Consider the following 27,976-nt stretch of genomic DNA (forward strand, 5'->3'; position numbering starts at 1 on the left):
CCGGAGCCGCTGCTGTGCTGCTGCTGACACCGCTCGCGCTGCCTGCTCCTTCCCTACTCTGCCACTAGACCCGCCCCTTGATTTTGCATGGCGAGCCCTGAGTGGATCAGCGGCCTTTAACAGACAGCGGTAATAGCCAATAAGATCGTCTTTTGTTTGGCTAACAGGGAACAACACTCATGCCTCCTTTCTTTAGGCAACAGCAAAAATCACCATCAATTGTGAGTTTGCGATGTCTTTCGGCATTTAAACTGTGGTGTACTCTTATATTATATTATAATCATATTGTTTAGGAAAGAGTCATTTTACTTACACAAAATACGTACCAATTAATAGGATTTATGTAGTTCTTTTGCATTCTAATCACTCATGTTACAGTATTAAGAGAAGACTAAATGTTTAAAGATGACACATAATACAGGGGGCAATCAGGGTGAGGCAATAACAACTGTGTCTGTAGAGTGTGTGTTTATGTATGCACATGTGATAGAAATGGAGTGAATATATTGATTCTAGATACAAGAATATAATCAAGTGTGTATGGCTCGTGTTTATATTTGAGAAAGTCATTTTTTGATTTGACACTTAGACTTTTTAGGCAGGCTGCTTCCATTGTCCATGAATAAAGGCATTAATACACAGTCCGTGATATAAGCAGTAAAACAACAGAACATTGTTATATAACGTGACTGTTCCAGATATCATTTTATAATATCAAAAATCTATTTCAAGAACACAATGTACCACAATGTAGTGTATTTCAGTGCCACAAGATGGCGTTATTTTACAAACACAGCGTGATGCAGACTTTTGACAGAAAAAAACAGCTGTGTTCCATCATCCTGTCTATTTTTTCTTCATCGTCCATCAGTGTCGCACATGAGGGTTGATGCAAGTGTTTGTGGTGAATCTGGCAGCCCTAATTCTAGTGGTTCACAGGCCAGGAAAGCAGGCTTCATTGGTGAATTGTCGTTTCAATTATGAATGACTCACTGATTGATTTACCTGACGGCCTCAATGTGTTCTGCACTATGCACACTTTCTACAGTCATACTACATCTGATACATCTACATCTACATCAGTGTGTATGTTGCATTCAACCAGAAAGCTTTCCTACCTTTTCTAATTGATGGCTTCCTCTCGACTGCCTTCTCCGGGGATTTCTGGGCAGAGTCGAAGGCCGCCTTCATCTGTGCCACCTTCACAGACTGGCCCTGCTCATCACACTTGACTTCAGCTGGCTTGGGTCGGTCCTGGTGCTGCAGCTTTTCATGCAGCTGAATGGACTCTTTAATGAGTTCAGAGACAGGCCTGGATCTGGGACTGCTGTGGGATTTATCTCTCTTCACGACTGTGTCGCCTCTCTCTTCTCCAGGGTTTTTATCAGGTTGGTCTTGCAGTTTATTTTCTGCGTTAAGTGTCATATGAAGGTCCTGCTTCATGCCTGCGGTGAGCTGGTGGCTTACCTCTGAGATGTCTGTGCGGGCACCCACAGCTGGTGCAGCAGTGTCCACGGCGGAGTCCTTCACCTCCTTCTTCCTCACAGATTGAGCCTCCGAGCATGTAGAGCCAGATGACTGTGGATCAGCTTTGTTCTCATTGTCACTCTGAATTTGTAGAGGTGGTGTTACAGTACTGCTGTCTATCTTATCAGCAGTAAGTAAAATGCCTGATTCTGCAAGTTGCCTATCACTTTTTGTGTGTGGAGACTTTGCATCAGACAATGAGAAAGGTGCAGATTCCTCAGAGGTCCCACCACTCACCTCACATGACGTTTCATGTGAGGCAGCTGATTGTAAGTGATCTGAGGGCAGGTTTTTGGAGGGGCTTATATCTGGTTTTATCTCCATGTCCTCCTTCAATGAAGCATCTGTTGAGGTCATATTGTTCTCTGTACTCTCACAATCAGCTTTGGAATAATGTGATGTTGTGAGTGAGCGCTCACACATAGTATTTCCAATCCCTGCAGGCTGAAAACAAAGAATACTTGAGGTCGTTCTGTCAGGAATGTCTGTCTGCTTTCTGTCCAGGTCCTTGATCTCACGATCTTTTGCTGAAACGTATTCCAACCGCTTTATGTCACCTACTGAAGCAGGTGTGCTTACATCTGACCGATCGATTGGATCAGCCGATAGTTCTACCGCTGCACTGTGAAGGATGCTCTTTGCAGCGCCATCTGTAGTGTCCTCGTCTTTCTCGTCCACGTCCCTCACCTCTGAAAGATCCGGGATTACCTCCTTTCGGTTTCTCTTCAGCAGCTTCTCCAAAATAGAGCTGGGTTCAACAGGTAAGGCTGGATTTGATGCCTGATCCGAGGCTATCGTTCCATTTGTGCTTTCTTCAGTGGTGTCCATCAGTAGATAAGGCCTTACTGTCTCTCTTTGATCATCAGTGTCAGTGACCTTTGGTTTAGTTAAAGAGTAGTCATTTACCTCACATGTTGCCGTTTCCTCTTTCGTATAATCCTCTGATCTCTGTTTTGGACGTCCACAGTGAATGGTGTCACTCATGTCTAATAGAGACTCTTTCTGCACACTGTTTTCAGAAGGATGTTGAGGTTGAGCTGTAGGCGGTTCCTTCCTCTCACTCAAGTGGCCTACTGTTCCTGCACAAACTTTAATATCTTCATCCACAGTGGAGTTTCTCTGATCTGGTTGAACTCTTTCTGCACGAGCTCCATATCTGCCCATCTTCACCATCGCAGAGTCTTCTTCCTCTGAGGTAACAGCAAGGCCAAACTTCTCATCTGTAACTCCAGCTGAGAAGTTCTCACTTCGTTTCTCCTCATGTGGGAGGGTTCCCTCGTCCTGATTCTCCATCTTGACCTTTGAGGATGTGTGAAGCTCCTCCTCTTTCTTCTTCGTCTCTCTCTTCGCTTGATTGAGAAGCTTGTAGGCGCTGGCTCCTTCCTCTATCCTCTCACCGCTCTCTAGGTTCTTGTCCGTCTCCCGTGGAACCAGTGGCAAGATCCTGCCTCCTTCTCCTCCTCCTCCTTCCTTCCCTGCAGCCCCTCCCTGTCTCACCTCCCTTGCAGCGAAAGGACTAACCCACGAATTTATGTGCCTCTCACTAGAAGGTGTTCTTGGCTCCTGGCCGGGGCTCCCGTCCAAATCCTGAACGTCTGGCTCTCCTGAATTTTTCCCGGTCGTACCAGCCTCCTCCTCCTCACAGGAGCTTCCTCCCTCCATGACATCACCTGTATGACTGCCTGCACCTCCAGAGTCAGGGCTCGTCTCCCCCAATCCTTCATTAAGTGCCAGTTCTCCCCCTTCCTGTTTGTCCTGGTTCTGTCCCATTCTGGTCTGAGGAGAAAGAGATGGTGTTAACGTCCTAAATCAGGCTGTGTGTTACTTTAATTTTCCTGCAGACCTTGATTGATTAGTGTCAAACCACAGGCTCGGTAACTCTGAGCATCCTAACTCATATTTCCTGTTGCAAAAACACAGAAAACTAGAAGCTGCTGAAACAGAGGGAAAAAATGAGCAGACGCCTGGGATTCACATCAGCGTCTGCACATTAGAAATGGGTTCATTCAGTCAGAGGGAGCTTGTAGCATGTAGCAACAATTCCTAGTCACACAGGAGCTGCTTTCATGGAGGATCTTATGACCTTAGCTGCTATAGTATCGTCTCTGTTGGGTTTGTGGTGGACTTGCGTTGACCGCAGTTGCTCATCTTTAAGATGAATTACAGTCACAAGGTTTTCAGTCTGACTTGTGAATTTTAATTGTTTGTTTTGAAGTGATTCAGCAGAACACTTTATATAATGCCTTTCCTGGTTTATCTGCTGCTATCACTCAACCAAATTGAAATGGATTATTTGAATTGAGGATAAAATACCTTTGAAGAGTGCAAAATCTGTGATCAATGTTTTGCAGATAAAAAGGCACAAACAGGCAGTCTGACTAACTGATTATTTCCTCTCTGTTTGTATGAAGTCTTATGACAGTATATCAGCAAATCTTCCCACTCTTTGATTTTGAGAGCTAGCTTGTTTTCTCACGCACAATGTTATTTGGTTTCATGTGACCCAATTAATATATTAAGCGCCAGTATTTCCACTCTTTTTGTGTTAGAACATGTTGCACGTGTGAGCCGGGCACGCATGTGGAAAACTCAGTTAATGTACGTTTCAAACAAAAGCTGAATAATTCAATTTTGAAATGATTCACGTGTAATTCTGCTTCTCCTGTGCTGTAGACTTCACTTCTGCTCTCATAAATCTGAGCATGCTGCTAATGAATGAATAAATGATAAAAAGTGTAGGAGTGGCAGCAGTAGCAGCAGGAGGAGGTGTAAAGATAGCAGGAAGGAAAAACATATGGACAAACATAATGTCTAAGAGACAAACTTTTCCCTGAGACTGTCTAACTGTTTAATACGTTTTCTCCCACTAAACTCCTGCAGTGAGCGGAGAAAATGTTGCAGCACAATGAACAATGATGTGGACCATGAGTCTGTTTCCTGTGTCAGTGTGAAAACATATGACTGCTGTTGTCTTATCATCTGACAGGCCTGCACACTGGCCAGACACATGGCTGAGGCAGCTAATGTTATCACCCTGTAACGGTGGCACAGCTGTCTGAGAAGAAGTTGTTTTTGTACATGACAAAATAAGATTGAGAAATTGTTCCCTTCCTTCAGATCATTGGGACTGATCAGGCTGAATATGAGGAATCTTCCTTCACCTTCTCTATCAGTCAGTGTAGGGAACCCCTTCCCCTCAGGCTGTCTGACCCTGTAAACAACCGCTCCTTTATCCCATCTCTTCCTCTCTGAGTGCCCAACATGATCACATGATCACCATGTGCTCTGCTCTCTCCACATACTCAGACATACAAGAATTTAAAACCAGCGAAGCAGTAACCTGGAAGAAGTTTCAGCACTAGGAAACTAAAGAAGCGATCCTATTTATAAGCTCTGATGAGTACAGCACGATGGCACATGGCCTGGCAGTGACACCTCCTACAGCGGCATGCATATACAGTTAATATTGATCACGTATCATACACTGCAGTCACACTTACCAGGAGCTGAGTCGATCGTCCTCTCTCTCTCTCTCTCTCTGGACCACAGAGTGCTCTTTGTTGGTTGTTTGGTGATGTTTAGTCCTCCCTCAAAATGCACAAGCAATGGGAGCTTTATATTACATCCATGTGATGTCACAGCACATTTGACTAATACAATCAGGGGAAACTCAGACTTGTAGATTTACTATTTGCTGTCTTGTGTAACTCCCTCTCCATCTCTTTGTGTGGATTCGGCCTCAATGATTATGTGTTTTGATTCATTCAGATTGTTCTCTAGGGGAAGAAAGGGGTATAAAGTTGGATGTTGTGAGCAAGGAGTGAGTGGGTTCATTCTTTCTTTTTCCCCTTACCCAACACTTCTTGCGTACCAGTGTCACAGGCGGCACAGATACTCCCTCCATTCAGGAACTTAGTTAAGATAAGTAGGAGATCCAGCCAGCCTGCTGTGGGAAATCATCTGAAAAATAGCTCAAACCTTTTTCTTTTGTTTCTCTCAGTCTCTATAGTGACGTCCAAAACAGGATACGTCCTCAGATAATAAAACAAAAGTGGTGGTACGGCCGCCAAGACTTCACCGGTAACTGAAGGGAAGAGGGATCTGCCCACACCCAGGGGCTGCTGACAGACAGGCAGCGAGCAGTTTGCGTGTTCCTGTGTTGAGAAAGTGTTACAGGTCAACCTAAGTCTTGTCTAGACAAAAGCCAATCTGGATTTAATTTAGGATCATCATTAATTCAAGACAGACTCCACAGGCTTCTTGGCAGACTAATGATGAGTTTTATGAAGCTTCTTATTTGGTCTCTCTGTGGTTTACAATGTTTACAAGTTTACAGAAGTCAGACACATTTGTTTTCCATTCCACATCTCTGAAAACACACTGAGGTTTCCTGTTTGTGGACAAAAAACTGAAGCTGAAATGCTTACACACAACATTAAATAACCTTTGTCGCCTCAGCTGTGCTGTACACAGGGCCCGCCATTCATTGAACACACACGCACACTCATATAGGAGGCACAAGAGCGTGTAACTTAAGTAATTCACTGATGTCATGCAAACAGTGACGGGAAGCCAAATGTTATATAACCTGGCTGTTAGAAAACGGCGCTCCTGCCAAAGCATACAGATGGGGGCGCGGTGATGTAATTTCAGGATACACACACACACACCATCACAGGCAAGTCACTGCACAGATATTTAATCATGCCTGTGATACTTTATGCATTCAGGAAGGCCTTTAACACAACATTCATAACTATCAGACTGTTTCTGACTCGTATTAAAGCAGAAATACGATATAACCCGCGCTAAATGTGTCCGGCAATCATTAAAACAACACTGTTAGTTTGGATTGATGAAGAAAAAGCGACGAGATCATGATCAATTATGTAAAAGAAATGTTTATTTCCATAATGAACACATACAGTACATTATTTTGACCAACATAAAAAGTGCAATATGCATTCAAACTACAGCAATGTACAGTACAAAAGTTACTGCATACTTAAATATAAAAAGAAAAAGGTTACAAACTGTGACGTAACCTGTTGTGATCGTTGTCCCGTCAGCGTGACAGGAAGCTTTCAAACTCACTGATGATATGAGAGTAAAAAGCTTAACAGCTATGAGCCCGATGACTTCACTGAGTCGCTCTCGTTTCTCCCAAAAAGGTGCAAAAAAGATGTGACAGCATTTCTTTAAATACTTACACGATTGACATTATGGTTCACATATTTTGTACAGCTTCAATGGTGTTTCCAATTTGTCAAGACAGCCAAAGAACTTTGGTCTTTCACATTTCAAAAAGCACAAATGAGTTTGAACGTGTTGGCAACCCTCGAGGATGAGCTGATTTAAGGTAAAGAAGGTCTGGAAGTTAAATGTTTAATGATTTGTGTTTGTCTCCGAGGCATGGAAAATCACTTTTATTATTTTACTTGACTGTCGGTAAATCCTCCTGTCACACTAGGTGTTTGTATTTTTTGATTTCAAGCCACGCAGCATGACTCCTCACTCTGCTCTCCTAGCAACATCGTAGGGAATGATGAGGTCAATAACATTACACTAATGTTATTTTGGAAGATAGCTTGTGTGTACCAGTATTCACTCAATAAAAAAAGCAGTGCAAAGGAAGAACAAACTCAGAAATGTTTTGTTCTGTTTTGTTGAAAACAGTAGGTGAGCCTCAACTCCTCTTTACTTTCATCACATTCACTCACAGACCCACACATAGTTACACATTAATGCATAAACACACACCTCTGCATTAAAGTGAGTTCAAAACTGATTTCCTCAAACGAACTGAATTAAACTCTAGCCAGGTGTTCATTACAGAAAGAGCTCCATGAATGCAGCATGAGGTAACCATTCTTTTTACAACCCCTCGAGCGTCTAAACATAAACTGTGTGGTAAACAGCTCTACATGTATTAACTCTTTGCTTTCTGCCATCCATGTAGATGACCACTTTCGACCACAAAGGTAAAAATAATCTAAGCCAATGGATACCATAATTTGGTACGTATCAGGTACTAACGGTGGTGAAGTTAAAGGTTATAGAGGGTGTCGTACCGTCTCATCCTGCAGTCTCACACACAGCTCTGTGCCTCTGGTCTCATAGGTAAGGCACTTGTTTGTCCATGAATCAAACCAAGTTAGAGGTGAACTGATGGCTTACACATTTATCAGATACAGCAATATGACTATCATCACTGTGAACAGCAGTTTGAAGAACAATGTGGCAAAGGAGAGAGTGCACTCCTTAGAACAACAATTGGCATTGTTTTTTTCTTTGTATCTATGATGTCATGTCCATTTGTTTCATTCGACTCGACTCTCTGGCCCCACAGGGTGACGGGTGAGGGGAGGGGTGGAGTGTATATAACCTCCACCTGATGTGTCAGCTTCTGGGCTCACCTGGTAGTGCTCTCTCTGGAGTGTGCAGGTCCTTGCAGGGACGCGGCGGAGCAGATGTGTTGGGGGAGTCCCACTCCAGGCCGGGGTCTGGCTCTGGGGACAGGGAGAGGAGCAGCAGTGTTCCTGCATCCGAGGAGCAGGCCGAGTACAGGTCCTCCGAGGAGAAGTTGAGGCTGCCCAACTTGGCCAGCGAGTTGGAGCGCTTCAGCCTCGAGGGCACGGTCAGGCCTGCCAGACGCATGCGGGTCTCGATCTCCTGGGCCCTCTGACGCACGAGGCCGGGCTTCCCTCTCACGCTGCGCAGGCTGTCACTGCTGGAGCTGCGCGTCAGGGTGGAGCCATGAGGCGAGGAGGTGGGTGTGAGCAACCCAGACCCCACCACCCCCAACAAGGCTTCATTGGTCAGTGGCACCACCAGTGGCTCTAAACGCACTTGGCATGGTGTGGAAGATTTAGGGAAGTCCCCTTTGATGCTGGAGAACTCCTCTTCCTCCTCAGGGTGAAAGGGGCTGTTCGGGGACTTTTGGCAAGCGTGCAAAGGCTTCAGAAGGTGCAGGCTCTCCTGGGATAAACCTGAAAGTCTCTCTAGTCTCTCTGCACGGCGGCGGACCAGCCCAGACCGCTGCAGCTGCGAAAGGGTCTCCTGCTGTTGGCCAATATAGCAAGCCACACCTTGTTTCTCTTCCTCTAAATCCATGCTCACCAGCTCAGGTACAGCCTCTAAGGAAGCAGCAGATTTACTATTTTGACTATCAGTATTTGCATCTGCTAAATCACCATCCGCCTCTGGCTCCATTAAATGCAGTGAGTCTCCTGGCTTCTCGTCTCGGTCAACTGGAGCTAAAGGAGGGCAGACAGCACAGTTGGCACAGTTACACAGAGGGCCACATGGGTGCAGCACCACCACTGAAGACGTTAGGCATTGAGGAGAGGTATGGGGCTGTGGGAATGAAGCACTTGGGACTTCAGAAGGACTGGGGTTAAGGCAAAGCTCAGAAACCAGCGGTGGAGAGTCTTCTTTTTGCTTGGACTTGGAAGAAAGGATGGAGGCAGCTTTTTCCTGAATAAAAAGACGAAAGAAAAAGTGTCAGAGGGGATTCTAGAAATGAAACAGCATTTTAATTTTAAAACTAAAGCTGATCATAGAACTCAAACTTACATTAAGGTTATATGGAGTGCTCAAATGGTTGTTGTTGTTGGAGTTTTCATTAAGGGTTGCCAGGTCCATCCCATTACCCTCTGCATCCCCCTCCACCTCCACATCTTGCGTTTCCTCTCCTCCACCTGCTTCCCCACCTCCTCCATCGTCTGGTTGCATGAGTACCTCCATCTCTGCCTCCTCCTTTTGCACCTCCTCCTCATCCTCCTCCTCCACTGTGCTGAACTCCAGCCTCAGACGCAGCTCCTCCAGAGGCTCAGGGCCTCGAGAAGAAGTCTGGGCAGCAGTTCCCTCTGCTGTTGGTCCAAAGTGTGGGAGAGGGAGGCCTTCACGCCCATCAAAGGCTTCGTCATCCAGCAGAGCGTCCCTCTCCACATCCTCGATTTCTATAAAGACTTTTTCCATGCCAAGAAGGGGTGGGCCGCGCACAGGCGTTGATGGTTCACTGTCAAGCGCCGAGTCAGAGAGCCGGCGGAAATAGTAGTTGTTGTAGGCAGGGTCGATTTCCAGAGCAACAGTCCTGCGGGGGGAGGGACAAGCAGCCCCCTTATCAGACAGCGCCTCCTCACAGCAGGGAGACATCCCCGGCTCCGGAGTCAGGTGACCTCCCTCCTCTGCTCCACAGCACTGCAACCCCTGCTGCCCCTCTGCCATCTCACAGTCTGCGTCCGGATGCCACAGCTTGTTGTGACGCTGTTTACTGTTTACACACACAGAGTACAGAGGGAGAAAAGAAGTCAGGTCTACTGAGAAAACCCTTGCAGCAAACAACACACACAAATAAATCTGTAAAAGGCTGTACCTTGCATCCAGGATGCCTTCGTACTCAGCCAGCTGTCTCATGAACCCTGCGTTTGGTCGCGTGATGCTCCTCTTCTGCTTGACGAAGTTGTAAGCCTTTTCTAGCGACCAGCCGAACTCCTTCATGGCGTAGGCGATGACAGTGGAGGCCGAGCGACTCACGCCCATCTTACAGTGAACTAGACACTTGGACTGGTTCTTTCTATGGGGGACAATTTAATAAGAAACACATTTTAACCAACAAAAGAGTCACTCAACTCAAGGATCCCTTATGAGCTTTCTTATGGAGAATTAGATATTAGACAAGATATCAGATTGATTACTCAGGACTTACAATAAATCTATGACATATGCACAAAAATATCTGAGCCAAACATTCAGTCACAGAAATCTTAAAATAATATCATCATAATTCTCTCTCAGACTACATGTAGTAATCTGATCCTCTAAATACTGAGTAAATGTGTGATCTCAGATGTTACGTATTTGATGAGAGATTCTCCTGTGTTGATGACACGTCTTTAAAAACCCGATACATACACGAGCAACATGTTTTCTGCTCCACTCCGGACTCACTTTGCTTTAACAATGAAGTTGTACGTGTCGTTCCAGTGAGCTAGCAGGTCAGTGGCGTCTTCGTCGTAGACTCTTATGTTGTGATAACTGAATGTTCCTGGAAAGAAGTTGTCTATCTCCCTGGTAACGTTGAGGATATAGCCCACCCTGGGGAAGAAAGATAATGTCAACTCGTCAACAACATTCTTTCACGCTCAAATCATAATGAAAATGTTGTTTTACGTGTGGTTATCTTAGCTCTTAGATAACATTTAATAAATCACCCTGACTCCTGAAGCTCCTCCAAATTAGACGCATTCCACTCTGATCCCTGCAAACAAATGAAGCAAAACACTGTTTAGACTGTTTGAGATCTTTGTGAGCTTGTTCTTTCTCCAAAAACAATCATTTCACAGGAAAGCAGTTTTCCCCTTAGATGGAAACCCTTTCATCCCACAGTTATTCACAGGAAACTACAGATATAACAAATGGTTTGGAGACTGTAAGAGACGGTATCAGTTGTCCCACCAGGTAAACGTGGTCAAAGATGAGCGTGGCTTTGTCCATCTGGCCCAGGATCAGCAGCATCTCATTGTCGATGAATTCTTTGTACTCCTTCAGGTTACAGCTCATGTGTTGTTCTAACTCTGTGCGGATCTGACGAAGGAAATTAAACAGTATATGATGAGTTTTGGTCAATCCTTCAGATTATGTAACTGTCAAAAGATAGAAGAGTCAGACAATAATATCACAGTTTGGTGGGTATTCATTTATAAATTTGTGTTTGCAGCCACCAAATAGCATGGATGGGTAATAGTCTATTATCTCTGTATAGGGCTGGGCGATAGGGCCTAAAAATAAAATCTCAGTTTTTTTTCACACCAAACCCGATTCATGATTTTATTCTATTTTTTTTCCTTTAAAACAAACTAAAAATGATGAAGGAATAATTTTAAATGCATTTTGTTTTTATTTTACCAATACAAATGAAAGCAAAGATTAACTTCCCAATAAGGATCAACAAAGTGCAAACCTAACTTTAACCAAACTTCGCTTTCAGACAGGTATATTGCAACACTTCTGCCGAATAATGTATCCACATCATTTGTTAAATCCACTGTGTTGAAATCAGCTTAATGTTAACATTGGCTGATATACCACCGAACACATACAGGGCGGCTGAGGCTCAGTGGTAGAGTCGGTCGTCGTTCTATTGGAAGGTCGGAGGTTCGATCCCCAGCTCCCTCAGGCTACATGTCGAAGGGTCCTTGGGCAAGACACTGGACCCCAAATTGCTCCGGGTGGCATAGGCGGGTATGAATGTGATATCTGATTGACAATTGGGCACTTTACGTAGCAGCCTCTGCCATCAGTGTATGAATGTGTGTGTGAATGGGTGAATGTGATATGTAGTGTAAAAGCAGCTTTGAGTGGCCGCAAAGACTAGAAAAGCGCTATATAAGTACAGTCCATTTACATAGTAGCCCAATAAAACTCAATCGACTTTTTAAAGTTTGACGTTTTTCCGCATTTAAACACAACACATAAAAACATAAATGACACAAATCGCTTATAAACTGTAGACTTCAGGTCAATTCTCATCACTGATCAACCCCCACAGAGAAGAGTTATAACGTTTTTAAACTGTGTATTGCCGCAGATCGCATTACAATGAGCGGTGCATGCTCCAGCGAGGTGCATGCTTTTCTAGGCACAACACTGGCCCCATCTTGTCATATGGGATACGCCAGGAATATGATGCCGCTAATGTTACCTGCTTCATAGCGGGTGTTTTAGGGCTGCAGCCACACAGTTTTCGTACTTGGCTGCGTACCTCTGTTTGAGATGTTGGGATAAGATAGTCGTGCTGCTGCCTTTAATCGCCACTGACTTTTGACAGACTTTACAGCAGGGAATGTTTTTTTTCTAATTGTTGGACTCAAATCTGAACCTCTTCCAGACGACCAAGGAGATAGTTCCTTTTTTAGGAACGACCTGGTGTCTTCATCAGCGCATGCTGCAATGTTGACATTTTGTCTCTGTGTCTGAAGTGGGTGGGTACGATGAACTACGGGAGCTCAGAGGGTTCGCTGCCATGTGCACCCTGCCGTGTGCAAGTTAAATGAAAATCGATTTTCATTTTTTTAAATCTTCTTAAACCATAAATTTGAATTAATCGATAAAAGACGAAATATCCTAAGTAACTTCCATAAAATACTTTTTTAAGTCCAGAGATTTGTCTCCATCTTTTGAGAATGAAATGTAAATGCACTCAATAAATATTAAACCCCAAGAAAGAAATGCAAAGCACGGCTTGATTCTGTATGTGAGTGTGTGTTCTGCTGTATATTCACCTGTTTGCAGGTGACGTTCTCGAGGTCCTGGCACGTCATGATGCTTCTGAGTTTGGCTTTGATAAGGCACTCTGTCCTCTCTCTCTCTGAAGGCCTACCACACATGAAGTCTCATTAATATTTCAGCACAGTTGCTTCATCAATGTCGAGCTATTTTGAGAACTTGTATAGCTGTGATTAGTTAACGTAACAAATATAGTTTCAGTCTGTTTTGTGTGCACTGACTTGTCGACAAACATGGTAGGAGAGTCTGGCCGTGTGGTCTCCAAGTCCTTCATGGCGTTCCACTCGTTGATGCAGCTCTGGTCTGAGGCGATGCAGCTCTCATAGTAACCCATCCAGGTGAGAGCAATGCCTCCAGGGAAGTAGTTATACCTGCGTGACACCTCACATACCTTATGCAGCACCTGCAGGGCTGACCTAGATTTGTGGTTATGTGTAAAAAATAAAGGTTGATAGTTTGAGTCTGAGTTTGTGAGATGTTTCAGTAAAAACAATCATGTTACAGTAGTGCTTACTACAGACATTAACATTCTGTTTAATGGTCTGTGCAATTCTCTGCACATGCATCTTTATGTCAGCAGGGGGCAGACTGATTCAGCACTGCCTCAACCTGCCTCACTGCAGCAGGGCGGCACATGTGTTTATCAGGGGATTTATTGTGATGTGTCATGTAGCTATTTTTTGTAGACAGCCACTGTGGCTCCAGAGGTTGTTTGTTACTCACCACATAGCCTGCACCGACACGGGTTTGAAGACATGAGTCCGACCCGCCGTGTTCACAGTAAAGCCCCTGAGGAGAACACAGAACAGATGGTGACTGCCTGAGCACTCCGAAGCAATGAGTCTATAAGGTTCATCACCAAGTGTCAGTAAAGTAGTAAGTAAAAGCAGTGTAGGGAAAAGATAAGGAAACATCACTGGGTTAAACGCTGCAGCTGTGTGTGTAAGAAAACTCACCCATCTCCATCCAGATGGATCTTTGTGTCACTCCACAGAGGCAGCACCATGCCGATCGAACAGCTTTTGCTAGGAGAGAAAGAATACAAATCAAATTCAAAGCAAATTCAAAACGCATAACATAAATAAGATTTTCCACATCTGCTGCTGCAGTTGCTACATTGTAGGAAAATCGAGTGATAAGCGGTGAATCTAAACAATGTTTGTTCATTTACAGGTCTCAGTAAACAGTCTTGAGAAGAGCTGCAGGTACCAAGGTGTCTACAGTTATAAACAAGTTCAATTTAAGGCTTTTAAGACTTGTTTAATGCCTCTTTGAATGACATTTAAGACCAAAGGAGAAAATACACTCTTTCCAAGTAAACACATTGATGACAGTTCAAAATGAACAGTAAGGTAAAATGACTGGTGTAAGAAAATTGTCCAAGTGTGTTTATTAATGTGAAAAGAAAACACAAAAATATAATTGCAGATGTGACGCATCCTCATCCGGCTGTTAGGTGGTGACATCACACCTCTGCATTAAACTGTTTCCAAACCGCTACAATGTCTCCTATTTTCAATATGGTATAACAGATGGTAAAATAGATTACGACGCGAAACAACGTTTGGCTTTTACCGGTGGATGCCACCCTTAGCTAACCTTAGCTTAGCACAGAAAGCATAGAAATGGTTGGCAACCGAAACACGAAGAAGTGGGTTCACAGCTATTTATATAGTCTATGGTTCACAGCATTAAAAATCCTAATAGAAACTTTCAGCTCATATCAGGAGCAGGTCATCTTATCAAACGGAGCGGAGTGGCTACAGGTTGTTGTTCTAACCAACAGCAAGACTACATCCAGACAACTTTTGTTTAACTTGTTGTAAATGATCGGTATTAGCCGAGCTAGCTTCTTGTGCTAGTGTACACCTTTAAGGTGTTGGATGTGAAACATCTCTTGAATTTAAGACAATTTATTACTTTTTAAGGACCCGCGACCACCCTGAAGACATGTGCGATTCATTTGAAACAGGCACACAATTTGTAGTTCAGAACTGATGGCTGTGCAGTGGCGGTGGCTATGTAGCAGCTCATGTTTGAGGCCAAGCTCTGTGCGTGAGTTTGTGTGTGAATTAGAAAATATGAGTTTGTGTGTGTATTAGAAAATATAGATTTGCCTTTTCCAAACAGTTCATCATTTAACATCCTCTAGTAACGTGAAAACATCAACTCCTAAATGTAGAACTGTTAGCTTTTAACAGGTGGCTGCCTGTCTGGTGAACAATGATCATATACCTCCCTCACAAATAGAGGGTTTACTCTTACCAGTCTTTGCTGGTGAAGTCGATGCCCAGTAGGATGTTCTCCTCCGTGTCTTGTCGCCCACTGGTGTACACCACCACCATGTACCGCACACGATCAGACCATGCACTCTCCAGCCGCACCGCCTGGACACAGTACAGACAATTTACTTCAAATGCAATAACATAACTTTTTGGTTCAGAATTAAAAGTCCTATTTCCTGTTTTTGTAGCTGTGCGAATAAAAAACATTCAGCTGCAAGCTTGTTTGAAATTGTGTAACTTTCGGCGTTAAAATGCTTCAGTATGTTAGATACAAGCTTGAGAATAACAGTAAATCGGCATCACCCTTTAAACTTGTGGATTGACCCAAAGTAAATTCAAATAAATCTGTTGTGGCAGAAAGATTTTCATGCCCCGTTTATAAAAGCATTACTCTGATTGTACACAACAGCAAATGCCTTTGAGATCTAACAAAGGTTGATGCACTGACCCCGCTGCTAAAATGTGTGTCTAACACAAGAGTCACAGCTGGATGTGCAGAGAAAACTGGCACACAAAATTAATGTAATGGGATAAGCGAGTCCTCAGGATGTGTGAGAACACAGAGCTGGTAAACATAAAGTGAAATAACTCTCGCTATCACACCATGGAAACATTCGGTAATGCTCTCCGGAGTGTGTTCAAACCTGCTCTCATGAGCTACTAATTACAGTGAACAAATAAGCTTCTTAAGTACACAATAAAATGCATTCTGGACGGTTTGCTCTGCCAGCTTGTTAGTCACCGGCCTGTATGTGTATGCATGTTTTTGTTTTGATGCATGCATACTTATGTCTTCTCTCACCAGTTTGATTCTGTCCTCCGAGCGAAGAATGTTTATCATCACCTGCAGGTGTTGAGGTAAGTCGCCTGTTGAAGAAGATCATAAAGAAAATGGTTGCATGAGGAGCAGCGGCTGGTTGATGTCAGTGATTATAAATCTCACTCGTCAGTCGTACTGACACATTTTGACTTGAAAGAGAAGATCCAAAGACGAGACAGCTCTGATAAGAAAAATGAACAACAGCATAATCAATGCTGGGAGTTTAGCACTACAGGTGCATGTAGTTACGTGTTCTCTAGTGTTTAATGCTGAAGCCTTCATCCTGGAGGCAACAAAATAGAACCTGTTCAGCTTATTTTATCAGCTGATGCGTTCATTGAAAAGAAATGAACTACCAATACATTTTCCATCTTTGCATAAGAAAATTAATCAACCACAAAACCACAATTCAAGAGCCTGCCTTTGTTCCCTCAGCGCTCCCTGTGCCAGGTCTGATGTAAGACATAATAAAACAGGGTGTGGAGATGGAGCAACGACAATTCAAAGTAGCAGCAGATGAAGAGCCTATGATGTTGAAATATGTCACAACAGGTAGACAAATCATGTCATCTTGACTGGTTGTAATTACAGCTGCTGGCATGAAATGGAAAGCGAGCGAATCTCTGTCATAAACTCTTTGTCTCTTTGTCATTCACAGCTGCATGTCTCTTTAATAAAATCACAGTGAAAGCATTTTAAAGTGACATCATGTAAGCTCCTCCGCACTATGTCATTGATCACTGGGTCAAAGTCTTTACATAATATATCTGGTTTTGGAAACAGGTTTAGGAAAGTACCTTCATCTTATGTCAAGCTTTTTAAAACACAGGAAAACAGACTGTTTGTAACTAATGTCAATGAATTACATGAGCATATAAAATACTGACAAGGTGATTACATTTTTAAAACTATATACCTATTATACCAAGATATCATTATGCTCTCCCTCTATGTAAAGGGTTCATTAGAGATGTTTGAACATGTTTGCCTGCTTAAAGTTATTTTGACATTTCTTGATGAATCAGACTCTGTAAGCTCGCTGCCCATGGCTACTGCAATAAAAATCAGCTGAACTCAAGTGTGTTTTTGATGGATCCAAATGGATCAACCTGTGAAAAGTCCAGTGAGTTCACAGCTCTGTGGCAGCCAAGCTGGCATCTGTTCTGTGTTACAACTTCTGCACGATAGGAGTCATTCACAGAAACATAAATATACCTACGGACCCATTATGTATCGTGTGTCTGTGTTGATGTGGGAGGTTCAAACCAGTTCAACTGTCAGCCTTGACTGACACAGCAGCTTTCAGCTTTAAGATTAGTCACAATTCGCTCTACATTAAGGGCTTTCACTCATTTGCGCACCTTGAAACAGCTCAGTCTTATGTTACAGATGACTGACAGTCGGACACATCCACACGCAGTAATGAAAAATATTATAAATCACAGCTTTGTTGGGGACACATAAGTATGGCTTCATATATAGAGTGTTTTTGTATCTTTAAAGCTCTGTAGTGTCATGTCCATTTCCAGAAAATATCCTAATGAGACCTTAAGACAATTGAGACCTGAAAGCAAGTTTGCTCCAGTAAGACCCTGGTGGGAGGAAACAGGCTCACAGAGCAGGAATATCTTTATAAAGCACTATGTACAAGTCACATGACTGCCTTTGTTCTTTTCAAGGACCACAGTTACTGGGAAATGTGTTTGAGAACAAAGCAGGACCAGCTAATATGTGGTTCACCTGAAAAAGTGGCTGCTAGAGCGGACAAAGCTGCCAAACCTGGCCCTCAGTGGCCAAATGTCTTGGCAGCGTTCTGGCTGTTGCCTGGTGGTGATTTCCCATCATGCCCGAACACTGTTAGCCTCGTGTCTTTTTTTAAGACTTTGTTATTGACTATTAGAGTAGAAACATCAACTGTGATACTGAAAGTATTTTGGCAACTGTAACTTTCTCCACAATAAACTCAAAGCTGTAAGGTCGACTGCCAGCTTTCTGTGCTGTCATGTTCCTGCCATAAATTTACTCCAAAACTGGCCCACCTCCAAATTCAAATAATTTAGAGGTTACCCCTGAAAACTGGTTTTGATGTTGCCTTGAGTCAACTTAACAACAAACAGTCATTAAGGGTCTGCTGAGAATAGTTCACATTTACCTTATGTACCCTTTCTCAGCAGAGCACATGGGGGACACACAAGGTAATACAAACAATAAGGGAATCCTTTAATCGTCCACGGAAGTTTTGCTCACAGTGCCTCCATGCGCTGGATTTAAGCTCTAATCTGCCTAAGCTATACGTCTGGAACATGCTTATCAACCAGGCTCCCTCCATCCTCCTCACCTCAGCTACAAACTTATTCTGATGTGTAAGGCAGAGCAGCACAGTCATGGACTTTATAACCTGCAGGACGAGTTTGATGAGGAAACTGATGAGATCAAAGAAGCAGTTTGTGTATTTGGGATTCTCACCTGCATGTTTGTGGTGAGGATGTGCTTTCTGGCCCTGTTGGCTGCTCCCCTGCTGCAGGAAGAGGGCGGCACCCTTCACCATGAAGAAGCTCTCGCTCAGGCTGCAGAACAGACGAGAGAAAGGAGTTAAAAGCAGTGAAACATTGACACTGTACATCCGACACTGTGCTGCAGAGGAACAGCTCAGCACAATTGAGTCAGCTAGTTTGTTGGACAGCGAGGCTGAGAAGTGGGACACAAGACAAATGAAATATTCAGTTTTTAACAGGAGGGCTCTGTTCAGTAGAGACACAGCCAAAGAGATGAGCATAAATCATGGTTTCCTGCTGCTGTGAATTATCTCAACAGCTGAGTGGAAGAGCTTAGCTGCCACGTTACAGAGGCAGACCTCAGGTCTGCAGCAGCCATGAATCAAGCTTTGATCCTGAATGCTTATCCGTCTTTTTTTCTGCTGCATGTGCTGCACTCAGACTGGACTTGCCAGGTCTCTGCTGGCTTGGTGTAATGCAACACAGCCCTGAAAAACTGACTGAACTGCAGATGTTTGTTCGCAATGAACAAAAAGCAGCAATTACGAGTTCACACTTACTAGTAAAAATGACTGTTTTTTTGGTGAGGCTTTGGTCGTCAACAAATTACATAAGTAGGTGCAATAAAGAGGAAGTGAGGTGTTTCCTCCGGGCTGAATTCAATCATTCCATTTCAGTAAAAAACAATGTGAGCACATTCATAAATCTACCTGGCAGCAGGAACACATGCACCTTTTATTGTGTGTGTGCAGTCTGGCAAACTGCACGAAATGACCGAGGAAAATGAGGAGTGACAGGAAGAAAACAAGAAACTAACTGAAGACAAAGCTGTCTCTAAAAACAGCTACAACATCCGTGTGTTGGTGAAGTTTTAGCATAACTGCTTAAAGATGAAGAAAAATCCTTACCTCTGTTCATTTGCAATTTGTACTTCTATAATTCTTAAAATCCGTATGGCCCTGTTCTATTTAAAAGATGGAAAATGCTATTTATCTGTATCGACTTTAAAATCATAACATATATTAGCGCATACTTTCTAAAAATGAAGAACTTTTTTTTAAACAGACACATCTTCTCCATCTCAAAAAATCACACAAGCTCTTGACCCAATGAGGTTCATACACTAATAAAAGTCCTTTAACTGTGACATCAGTAACTTAAAATCTCAACAACACATTTTCAAAGCTCTGAGAATGCTGCCCTTACTCCGCTCCCTCTGATCAGGCTTTCAAAACCCACATACAGAAGGGCAGGCCTGGGCCAAACAGATGATTTTGTGCGAACAATGGACTTCGTTTTGTGCACCTCACAATAAATTCCCGCCGCCCCCGGCACCAAAGAAAAAACAAGTTCCAGAGTGACAAAGCACGGGGGAGGACACTTCTCAACGAGAGCTTTTGTCTCACTTTGGAGGATTTTTTGTTTGAGTCTGTTCTCTGTTTGAGATTTACGAGGCTGCCAGGAGGGTCTACTGTCAGGGGGTGATGGATAATATGAGGCGAAAGTGGCAGGAGCAAGAGGAGGGCTGTGGCCTCATTACGCATGTGTTCAAATCCCGACTGCTTCAGCTGGATACACGACTTTAAGCCTGCAGGTCTGTGATACCTGATAAGTTCCCAGAGAAAAACACATTTAAAGAGTCCCTTTGATGAAATTTGAGGATGTGTGAACCATGTTCTCATGTGTAAATCAAGAGCTGTCCCACTGCTTTACAAGCTGTCCTCAGACATCCTAATTAAACGGCCTGAGCTCTACTGTCTCTTGGCCTGCGGCACTCTGCTATCAGCTTCTCCACAAACACCAGGGCTAAAAATACATCTGCTATCAAAGCTAACAAAGACTATGTCAGAAAAGCTCGCCAGATGGCTTCAAATGATTCCACATGATTACAACCTGCACTACCTATGCCTCCTTTACAGACAGAAACACAATGAACGCCAACACATCAGGTCATACAGGCACCGGCACAGCTCAATCTCAGCTAACACTGTGTGATGCCTTAGTTTGGTTGAAGTCCATCAGCTAGACATGTTGACTGACTGATTCTGCTTGTTGGCCTGAAATGACACCACAGCATCTGTTGCAAAACAACCCTGCCAACATTCAAACTCTTACACTGTAGTCATAAGTAAAAAGGGACAGCAATATAACAGCCGAGGATTTAAGAGCTGAACGTATCAAATGTTTGATCTTAAATCAGTAACAGACTTTGTTCCTTCACTCACATGCGGTTTATCTCACTCTGGGTCAACACGGCGTTCTCCACGAAATACGGTAGCATCTTCATCATGGCCTCCTGAATGGGATCTAGAACCAGATGCATCCTGTTGACCGGAACGAAACCAGGGCCTCTGCGCTGTGAGCTACCTCCTCTTCATCAGCCTCAAGAAGCCGCAAAGGAGCAACGAAGAATAATGACGTGTTCAGGTCTTAGTCCACTGTTTTTGAGTGACAGTCTGCTCTCATCTGTGCCGCTCAGTGAAGAAGTGCCGTCTGTTCAGATACCACACCCTCTTGTTTCCTCCTCCTCCCTCATCTGAGCGTCTCTGAGTGTGAGTGCGAGTCAGACTCCCGCCTGGAGGGACGTACTGCAGTCTCCACCCGCTGCCTCAGGCACGCACAACTGAGCTCTCAGTCTGTTTTGTCTGGGTCCAACTATACAACAGTATATTGAAGGTTACACGTTTACATGAGTCAGAAAGAAGGAAAATAACAGAAAGCAGTTGCTCACTTTTTTAAAGAAACAAAACATCTAAACAAACTTAAGCAAAAAGCAAAATCCTTTCAATGAGCTTTTTACTTTCCTCATCCATCAGGTCCAAATTAGTGCAGCATAAACTGGTTTCCTCTTAACGTAAAACAAGTCAACTTCCAGGATATTGTGTAGCTGTCCAAGTGAAACCATCTTTCCAACTTAGAGGACCATTTTCTCTCCCTGTCTTCCGGGGGAAAAGCAAGACCCCTTTCTCGAGAGGAGGAAGACAAAAAAGTAGATGGAGGAATCCTAATGGGACGTCTCGATGTGCATGCCGCAATGAGGGTCAACAGAATCCAAGGCAGTGCCTCCAGGGAACTTAACACATGAGCCAAGCATTGGTGGAAAGGACAGTGAGAGCTGGCACTCTTCCAAAACCTCCCAAATCTCATTATACCCAGGCTTATAAGGGAGGGATTATCTTGTCTCTCTCCTTCAAGTGGCCAGCAGTGGCTGTCACTCACTCAGAGGTACCGCAGACAAACCACAGTGTGTTTGATTATTACGGAGTATAATTACAGGTTATGGAGGGGATATATAGTCTTGTATGCCAAACTCATTGGCAACAGCAGTGAATAATGTTTTCAGATGCATAGAAGAAAGGTTAAATACAGAACTGTAACAATATAATCACATAAAAATGGCAGTTCAAAAGAATAAGTTGAATGTAAGCCTGCAGATTAGCCTGTGTTGGAGGTTGAAAGCTAATATAAGCTTTTTCTAACTTTCCCTCACAAGCCAAGCATTCAACCCCCCACACGTGCACAATAAAGCAGCTCGCCCCGGTAATCTGGGAGGATTTGCTGACAGACATTAACAATAGTGCTGCGACACGGATAACAAGATAGCCCTCCCATTCTCCTCGACAATACAGCAACATCTGTAACACCTGTTTGCTAACAGTAACTGAACAAGCTCATGTAGGCTGAGTCCTGTTCCTGGTGAAAACTGGGGACAGCTCAATGTTTCAGGTGTATGTAAAAGTATGGGGGCCTGCCGGGATATAGGAATATCCTCTGCACATGATGTCAAGCTTTAGGGTCACTGGCACAAATGATGGCATGTCACACAGGTAAGGTATAGTTTGCTGCTGCAGCAGATGGACCAACATGACCAGATGTCCGCTAAGCCACAGCTCTGAGTCACCAGGTGAGACTGTGTGTGAGAGAGGTGCACTGGATTACAGCGAGGACTCGCTACACAGAGGCAGTAACCAGGCTGGTTTACTCAGAGTGTTCTGCTCACACTAGCACAGAGAGAAAAAAAGCCTCCTCTTGGGGCTGCCAGTTGCATAATGCTGGCATTTTCTCACTTACGCCACTGAAAGGGGGGTAGAGAGAGAGAAAGGGAGAGGGCAGGACAGGACGGGGAGCAATGAACCCCTTCAGGTGTCGGTTGACACATGGAGGGTTTGAAACAAATGACATCATGTTACCAAGGAAAAAACCCTTCAAAAAGCCCCAGAAATGACGCTCTTACTAATTTGCTAGTTTCGCCTGTGCTCACATATTCTCTACACTCAAAGCCACAGGGAGTATTTTGACCTTTTATGGCATTTGAATCACTACCAGTCTTGACAAGTGTGATATTTAAGTGAGAAAGTGTTGCAGTGATTTTAAATTGACTCCAGATTACAAGTAGGAATGTCCCAGTATATTTTTCTTTGGAGCTTACAATCTGCCAATCCTTCATCTTGCCCTCCGAGCTGAATCCCTCCACCTCAGTCCAAACACTGCACCTCCTGTCTACATGCAAACACACACATTTCTGTCAAGTTGTGCTTCTTGCCTAATTCTGCTGTGTATGTACAAGGTGGTAAGATGAAATCATTCCTCGGTTCAGAGCCTTCGACACCTGCACCATGTTTATGTTGGCCTCCATCAACCCCTTAGGCTCGTCATAATTATCAAGGTCAGTCGGGAGCAGAGAACACCAAATACTCCCACTTGGCAGTCGTACAGCTGTCCATCAACACATGTAGCTATCTTTCTCGAGCACTAGATCAGTACACCGTGATCTTAAGAGAACTACACCTGTCCAATAAGACACCTTTATATGCCATAATATTAGGCAACATGCATTTATCAGCAATTGAATTGCATAACGTGGCTTACCAGGCCTTTAAAAAATGGGAGCAATCTCGAGGCAAGACAGGACTCGCATCATGCATAGATCATTCTCACACACATGAATTGCTTAGGGACATTGCATAGGCTGTTGCATAACTGCATAACTGAAAAGAAAGTGAACTTTTAGGATGACACGCTCTATTTTGTGAGGGTCAAAAAGTGTTCTGCCTTTTAAAAAATTCCTCCTGTTCACAGGGTATCTAAAGCGAAGATCTCAGCACTAAAGGTGTGGAAAATCACGTAACAGAAGATCTAAAAATCAGAGGACATTACAAACTTAAATCTTATTTTTTCAGGTTGTTATAAGTGCGTAGTCTAGTCAAAAAGCAGTTGCCATAAGGACAACGCTAACCTTTATGACATGTTTTGGACTTGCATGGCCTGATTTAATTTTGAGCTGCCATCTTTGAGACCTTTTCATCTGTGATTCAGAAACACAACCAGACTCTGCAACTGTAATATTTGGGGTAGCCCCTAGAGAGGTCTCCTAGTCATCGGCTCGGGCTGATCCACTGGCTTTTTTCTCAATAGTATCATGAAGGCTTACATTTGTATAGTGGAGATCTGGTAAGCCTTCACTGCATGCTCAGTGGATAGAAAGTGTTACAGCATACTAAAACATAGAAAGACATAAAGGTTCGGAGGCCATTTCTCTTTTAATCTGACCATCTTTGATGTGTTGTGTACTTTATGTTGTTAATATGTTGTCTTGCCTCCGATATATTATATACATATACATTAAAAGAATAGAAATAATCCATTAAAAACTGTGCATTTACATTAGAACAGAGGATTCTGTCAACATGAAAAAATTAGTCATTGTCATCATCTTGACAAGTGTTTTCTTCTGATCTGAGCTGAAATAAAACCTCTCCAGTAAACAGCTTCACTGCAGCTGGGTCACAAAAAGACTGTTGTTATCAGATTCCTGCAGCACGGTTCAGCTCAAATGAAGGCATGCACGTTTCCAAAGCCGAACAGAACATTCAGTATTAACACACCTGCAGAACAGATTTAAGCAACAGCATATGTGTGTATTGGGCTTTACATTAAGGGTCATTATTTGAAGACATCCAGATATAAGATACCATTTCTAAAAGGGAGACATATTTCCATCACATTAAGTTTAAACTGCTAGAAAGTATATATTTCTGTTTACACCAGTTACGTAATCAAAGTTCTTCGATTTGAAAAAAGATCTCATAAATTTGAAACTGCCTCAGGGACTCTGCTGCAGCTTTTGACAGGCAACTGACTTTATCAGGTTTTAACACGACCGAGTCACTCTGTCACAATTTGTAAAGCACTAATCTCCAACCCAAATACAACTAAATCATACAAACAAGGGCTGCAGGTTTTTCCATCAGCAAATGCAAGAACAAAGTTACTCGAAACAAATGGTGTCTTGAAGTGATTTACTTTACTTACACTATTGGGAACAAAAAACAAAACGAAAAACGTTTGGCTCAAAGTCTTGTTTGCGTCATAAAGGGCTGCCCTGCACTGACTGCACAGTCAGCTCCTCTAAGATAGCTGATTGAATATCTCTGGGTTGTGGACAAAACAAGACATTTAAGGACGTCATGTCAGGCTTTGGGAAACAATGACTGAAATGTTTCCCACTTTCTGACATTTTATAGACGACAACTAATATGTTTATTATTATTCATTATGAGGCCTATAAAAAAACATAGTGACCTTTCTGACGTATCCGGTCACAATCTGCTTTCATCCTCAGTCCTCCATCAGTTCCTGTCTTCTACCCCTGCTCACTTCTTCCAGGATATGTACAGTACTCTCCTCCTGTTGTTCTCCACCTCCCCACCATGCCCTCAGACTTTCGATTCTATGCTCCCTTTTACGCACCCGTTCGCAGCTACTGTCAGCGCTGTAGTTAAGTTTTCCTTTGGTCAATTGCAAGTTCGTACCAAGCAGCAATCTCTGTGGCCAGTGCAGAAGTTCCTCGAGTGGTCGCTTAACACTGGCTCAAAAAGAAACTTAATCCCCAGTAGGCCCTTATATTAAAATGTCCAACTTTACAATAAAAGAAACATGTTTACCACAAGGTACAAATAAGTTTGGACTTTTCTATTCATGACAACAGTACGGGGGTGAATTTCTTTCTAGCAAGAGAGCAGCGAGCGCTACATTCCACAAGCTTTCTGTGCTCCTTTAGTGTAATAAACAAACAACTGCTCTCAGTTAGCACCACTGATAGAATCTCATTCTGTGGCAAACACAGTGCTTAATAAGCTCATTCGCCAGATAATGAATTAGCAGCTGGCACATACTGTATAACTTAGAGTCCAGATATGGTCATTCCTGGCTCTAAAAAACCTACACGGCGGCAACAGAGATCTCAAACACAAGGCTTCAGAAAGGCAGTCGATAAACCGCGTGTCCATTCTTTATACAGTATATGGTTCGTACTCTATGCTTTGTTGCCGTCTCATGTGTTTTGCTTTAGAGTTTTCTTGTACTTGAAGCTGTTTGCTTGCCTACCTATGTACCTGTCTGTTTCCCATAACTGGTCCCATCCGTGCACTTCCAACCCTGATATATGCTTTGAGAATGAAACTCAACATTTTACATTTGGTGTTTAAAACCAGTAAATGACTATATCGTTCGGATACCAAAATCGCTGTCTGTCAATCCAATGCAGTACTTGCCCACTGTGGAAAAGCCAAGTGACTCAAATGATGATGCACAGTTCAAGAGCAAGAGTGTAAACACATCACCTGACAGGCGATTGAGAATAATAATGTTTTACAGTTTCTTATTAAGAATTGATGACTCTGACAACAAGGCAGACAGACAGGTGTTTTATTACACTAACTCTTAGTTGTACTCATTTATTGATGCCAGCTAGTCTGACTGCCTCCACTCAACGTTTCACCAAGTGACTCAAAGACAGGTGCAGCCAATCAGCAGACAACACCTGGGTATAAAATCTGACCTGTTTGCCAAGTACCATGCAACCGAAGGGCTCAGGTACACACAGAGTAAACTTACCTCTGATTTATTCGCCGTTCATCTTCACTCCCGAAATCCTGCAATACAGATAAGGAAAGAATTTAATACCACACAGAATAAACTTTGGCTTTATAAACAAACATCTCAAGACTGCTCCACAAACAGAAGCTACAGGCATTTCAGTGCATCTTACAGAGTATGATTTAAGACATTGACAAGGTATCCCAGGGTGATACGTACAGTTTGTTCATTTTTTGTTTACCTTTTTTATAGCAGATAACCACTGCTGTTATTAAATGATCTGTGAGAAAGCTTTATAAATGTGTTATAACAGCAATATCACGTGTTAAGCTACTCTATTTAGCCAAACTAGACTCTATAATGTTGCACCATACAGGGATTGTAGGTACAGAAGAGTGTAGTTTGACTTCAGCATTAGGCTGACAGTACGCTCCAATCAAAGTTAATCTTGTCTTTATGTTCTCAGGCTGCTGTCAAATCGGGCCGCGAGCAAATACCAGTTCAGTCACTGTAAATGCAGGTGTGTGTTATATGTATTTAATCCGAGGAGCCTGAGGAGCTCTAAAGACGCAGAGGGAGCAGACCTGACTTAAAAGTAAGTGAGCATACTTAAACTAGTTTGACGGTACAGAGGAAAGCACAGCCCGGTACAAATTACATGACAAGCAATTATATGGCAAGGACATAATGGGGGCTAATGAACTGTGTAAAAGCTTTTGACACCAGCCAGAACACACTACAGGAATCAAATGTATGATTTAAGATTAGTTATTGACCTGCAATTTTTGGGGTTTCTAAGAGACAACAGCACATTTTATATAATTTAGGTCACATTGCTGACCAAACAAGTAGGAAGTATAAGGGAGGACAGAGGATGCAGGAGCATGCTAAGAGCAGCCGTTGTCTGGTGGTGTAACAACTAAATAGAGCTCATATGTTTATGAGTTGTTACTTTGACCAAAAGAGGACTGATTTAGGATGAAACCCCTGTTGCGACTCAAAAACCTACACATTCATACCGAAGGCACAAGTTGAGGATACAAATAAAAGGTAAATTGATGCCATTCTGCCAATGAAACAAGGCATGTTTTTCCACTGTGAGGGAATTTCAATAGTCATCAACGAACAGCTGCAGCAAGTCACCTAAATTCACAAGACAAAATAAATGCCATACAGAAAAGCAGTACGACTGGTTGTAAAATAATCACTCTGCATGGGTTAGCATGTGACATTGAACTAACTTTGCATTATTGTGTATTAGGCGGTATAATCTCACACATAACTGCCTAATGCCAGCCTCTACCAAATCTGTTTACCACTGTTCACTCTCCTTGCTTCCCTCTCTCTCCTACAGTAGTACACCACCCCACCCACCCCTCATGAGTAGATGACATCATAGCTGCAGCAGCTCCCTGCCAGCTTTAACTGTCACACCTCACCACGCTACTGGACTACACCACCCACACCAGCAAGACGATTAAGAGGTACAGGGACAAAACCCACCAAACAAAACCAAATCCTTCACAATCCTTTTGCAATAAGTAACAACTATGCTTGATATTTTAGGAGCTGTTTGATTTTGCCATGCAAAAAATAAAATAAAGAATTTCTTCCCAACTTCGTTTCAACAAAAAACATCTCAGGTGCTGTTGGTGGAGAATACACCTGCTACACAGCATGTG

The 27,976-nt window shown here is 43.2% G+C and overlaps 1 protein-coding gene across 1 annotated transcript; it reads right to left on the minus strand.

The window, feature by feature from the left end:
• Nucleotides 1–6,410: 6,410 nt before the first annotated feature.
• On the minus strand, nucleotides 6,411–26,346 carry ssh1a (slingshot protein phosphatase 1a). The gene is made up of 14 exons (XM_069682702.1): nucleotides 26,313–26,346; nucleotides 18,388–18,488; nucleotides 15,904–15,968; nucleotides 15,082–15,203; nucleotides 13,773–13,841; nucleotides 13,540–13,605; nucleotides 13,038–13,232; nucleotides 12,813–12,906; nucleotides 10,987–11,115; nucleotides 10,743–10,789; nucleotides 10,480–10,626; nucleotides 9,905–10,105; nucleotides 9,103–9,802; nucleotides 6,411–9,003 (listed from the first exon to the last, which is right to left on the minus strand). The coding sequence occupies exons 2-14, from the start codon at nucleotides 18,467–18,469 to the stop codon at nucleotides 7,927–7,929; spliced, it is 2,994 nt and encodes a 997-aa protein (XP_069538803.1). The 5' UTR covers nucleotides 18,470–18,488; nucleotides 26,313–26,346; the 3' UTR covers nucleotides 6,411–7,926.
• Nucleotides 26,347–27,976: the final 1,630 nt, after the last annotated feature.

Source organism: Semicossyphus pulcher, unplaced genomic scaffold (genome assembly GCF_022749685.1).
Source record: "Semicossyphus pulcher isolate SPU_LCO1_2020_fin unplaced genomic scaffold, fSemPul1.0.p SCAF_6, whole genome shotgun sequence".
Classification (NCBI taxonomy): domain Eukaryota; kingdom Metazoa; phylum Chordata; class Actinopteri; order Labriformes; family Labridae; genus Semicossyphus; species Semicossyphus pulcher.

What these genes read in the sequence shown, in the direction of transcription:
- ssh1a (XM_069682702.1), bottom strand. Translation starts at nt 18,469, where the DNA reads ATGGTGAAGGGTGCCGCCCTCTTCCTGCAGCAGGGGAGCAGCCAACAG. An exon ending in GAAGGCATCCTGGATGCAAG is followed by an intron (nt 9,803 to 9,904) that starts GTACAGCCTTTT and finishes GTGTGTAAACAG; the next exon opens with TAAACAGCGTCACAACAAGC. An exon ending in GCACTCCATATAACCTTAAT is followed by an intron (nt 9,004 to 9,102) that starts GTAAGTTTGAGT and finishes CTTTTTATTCAG; the next exon opens with GAAAAAGCTGCCTCCATCCT.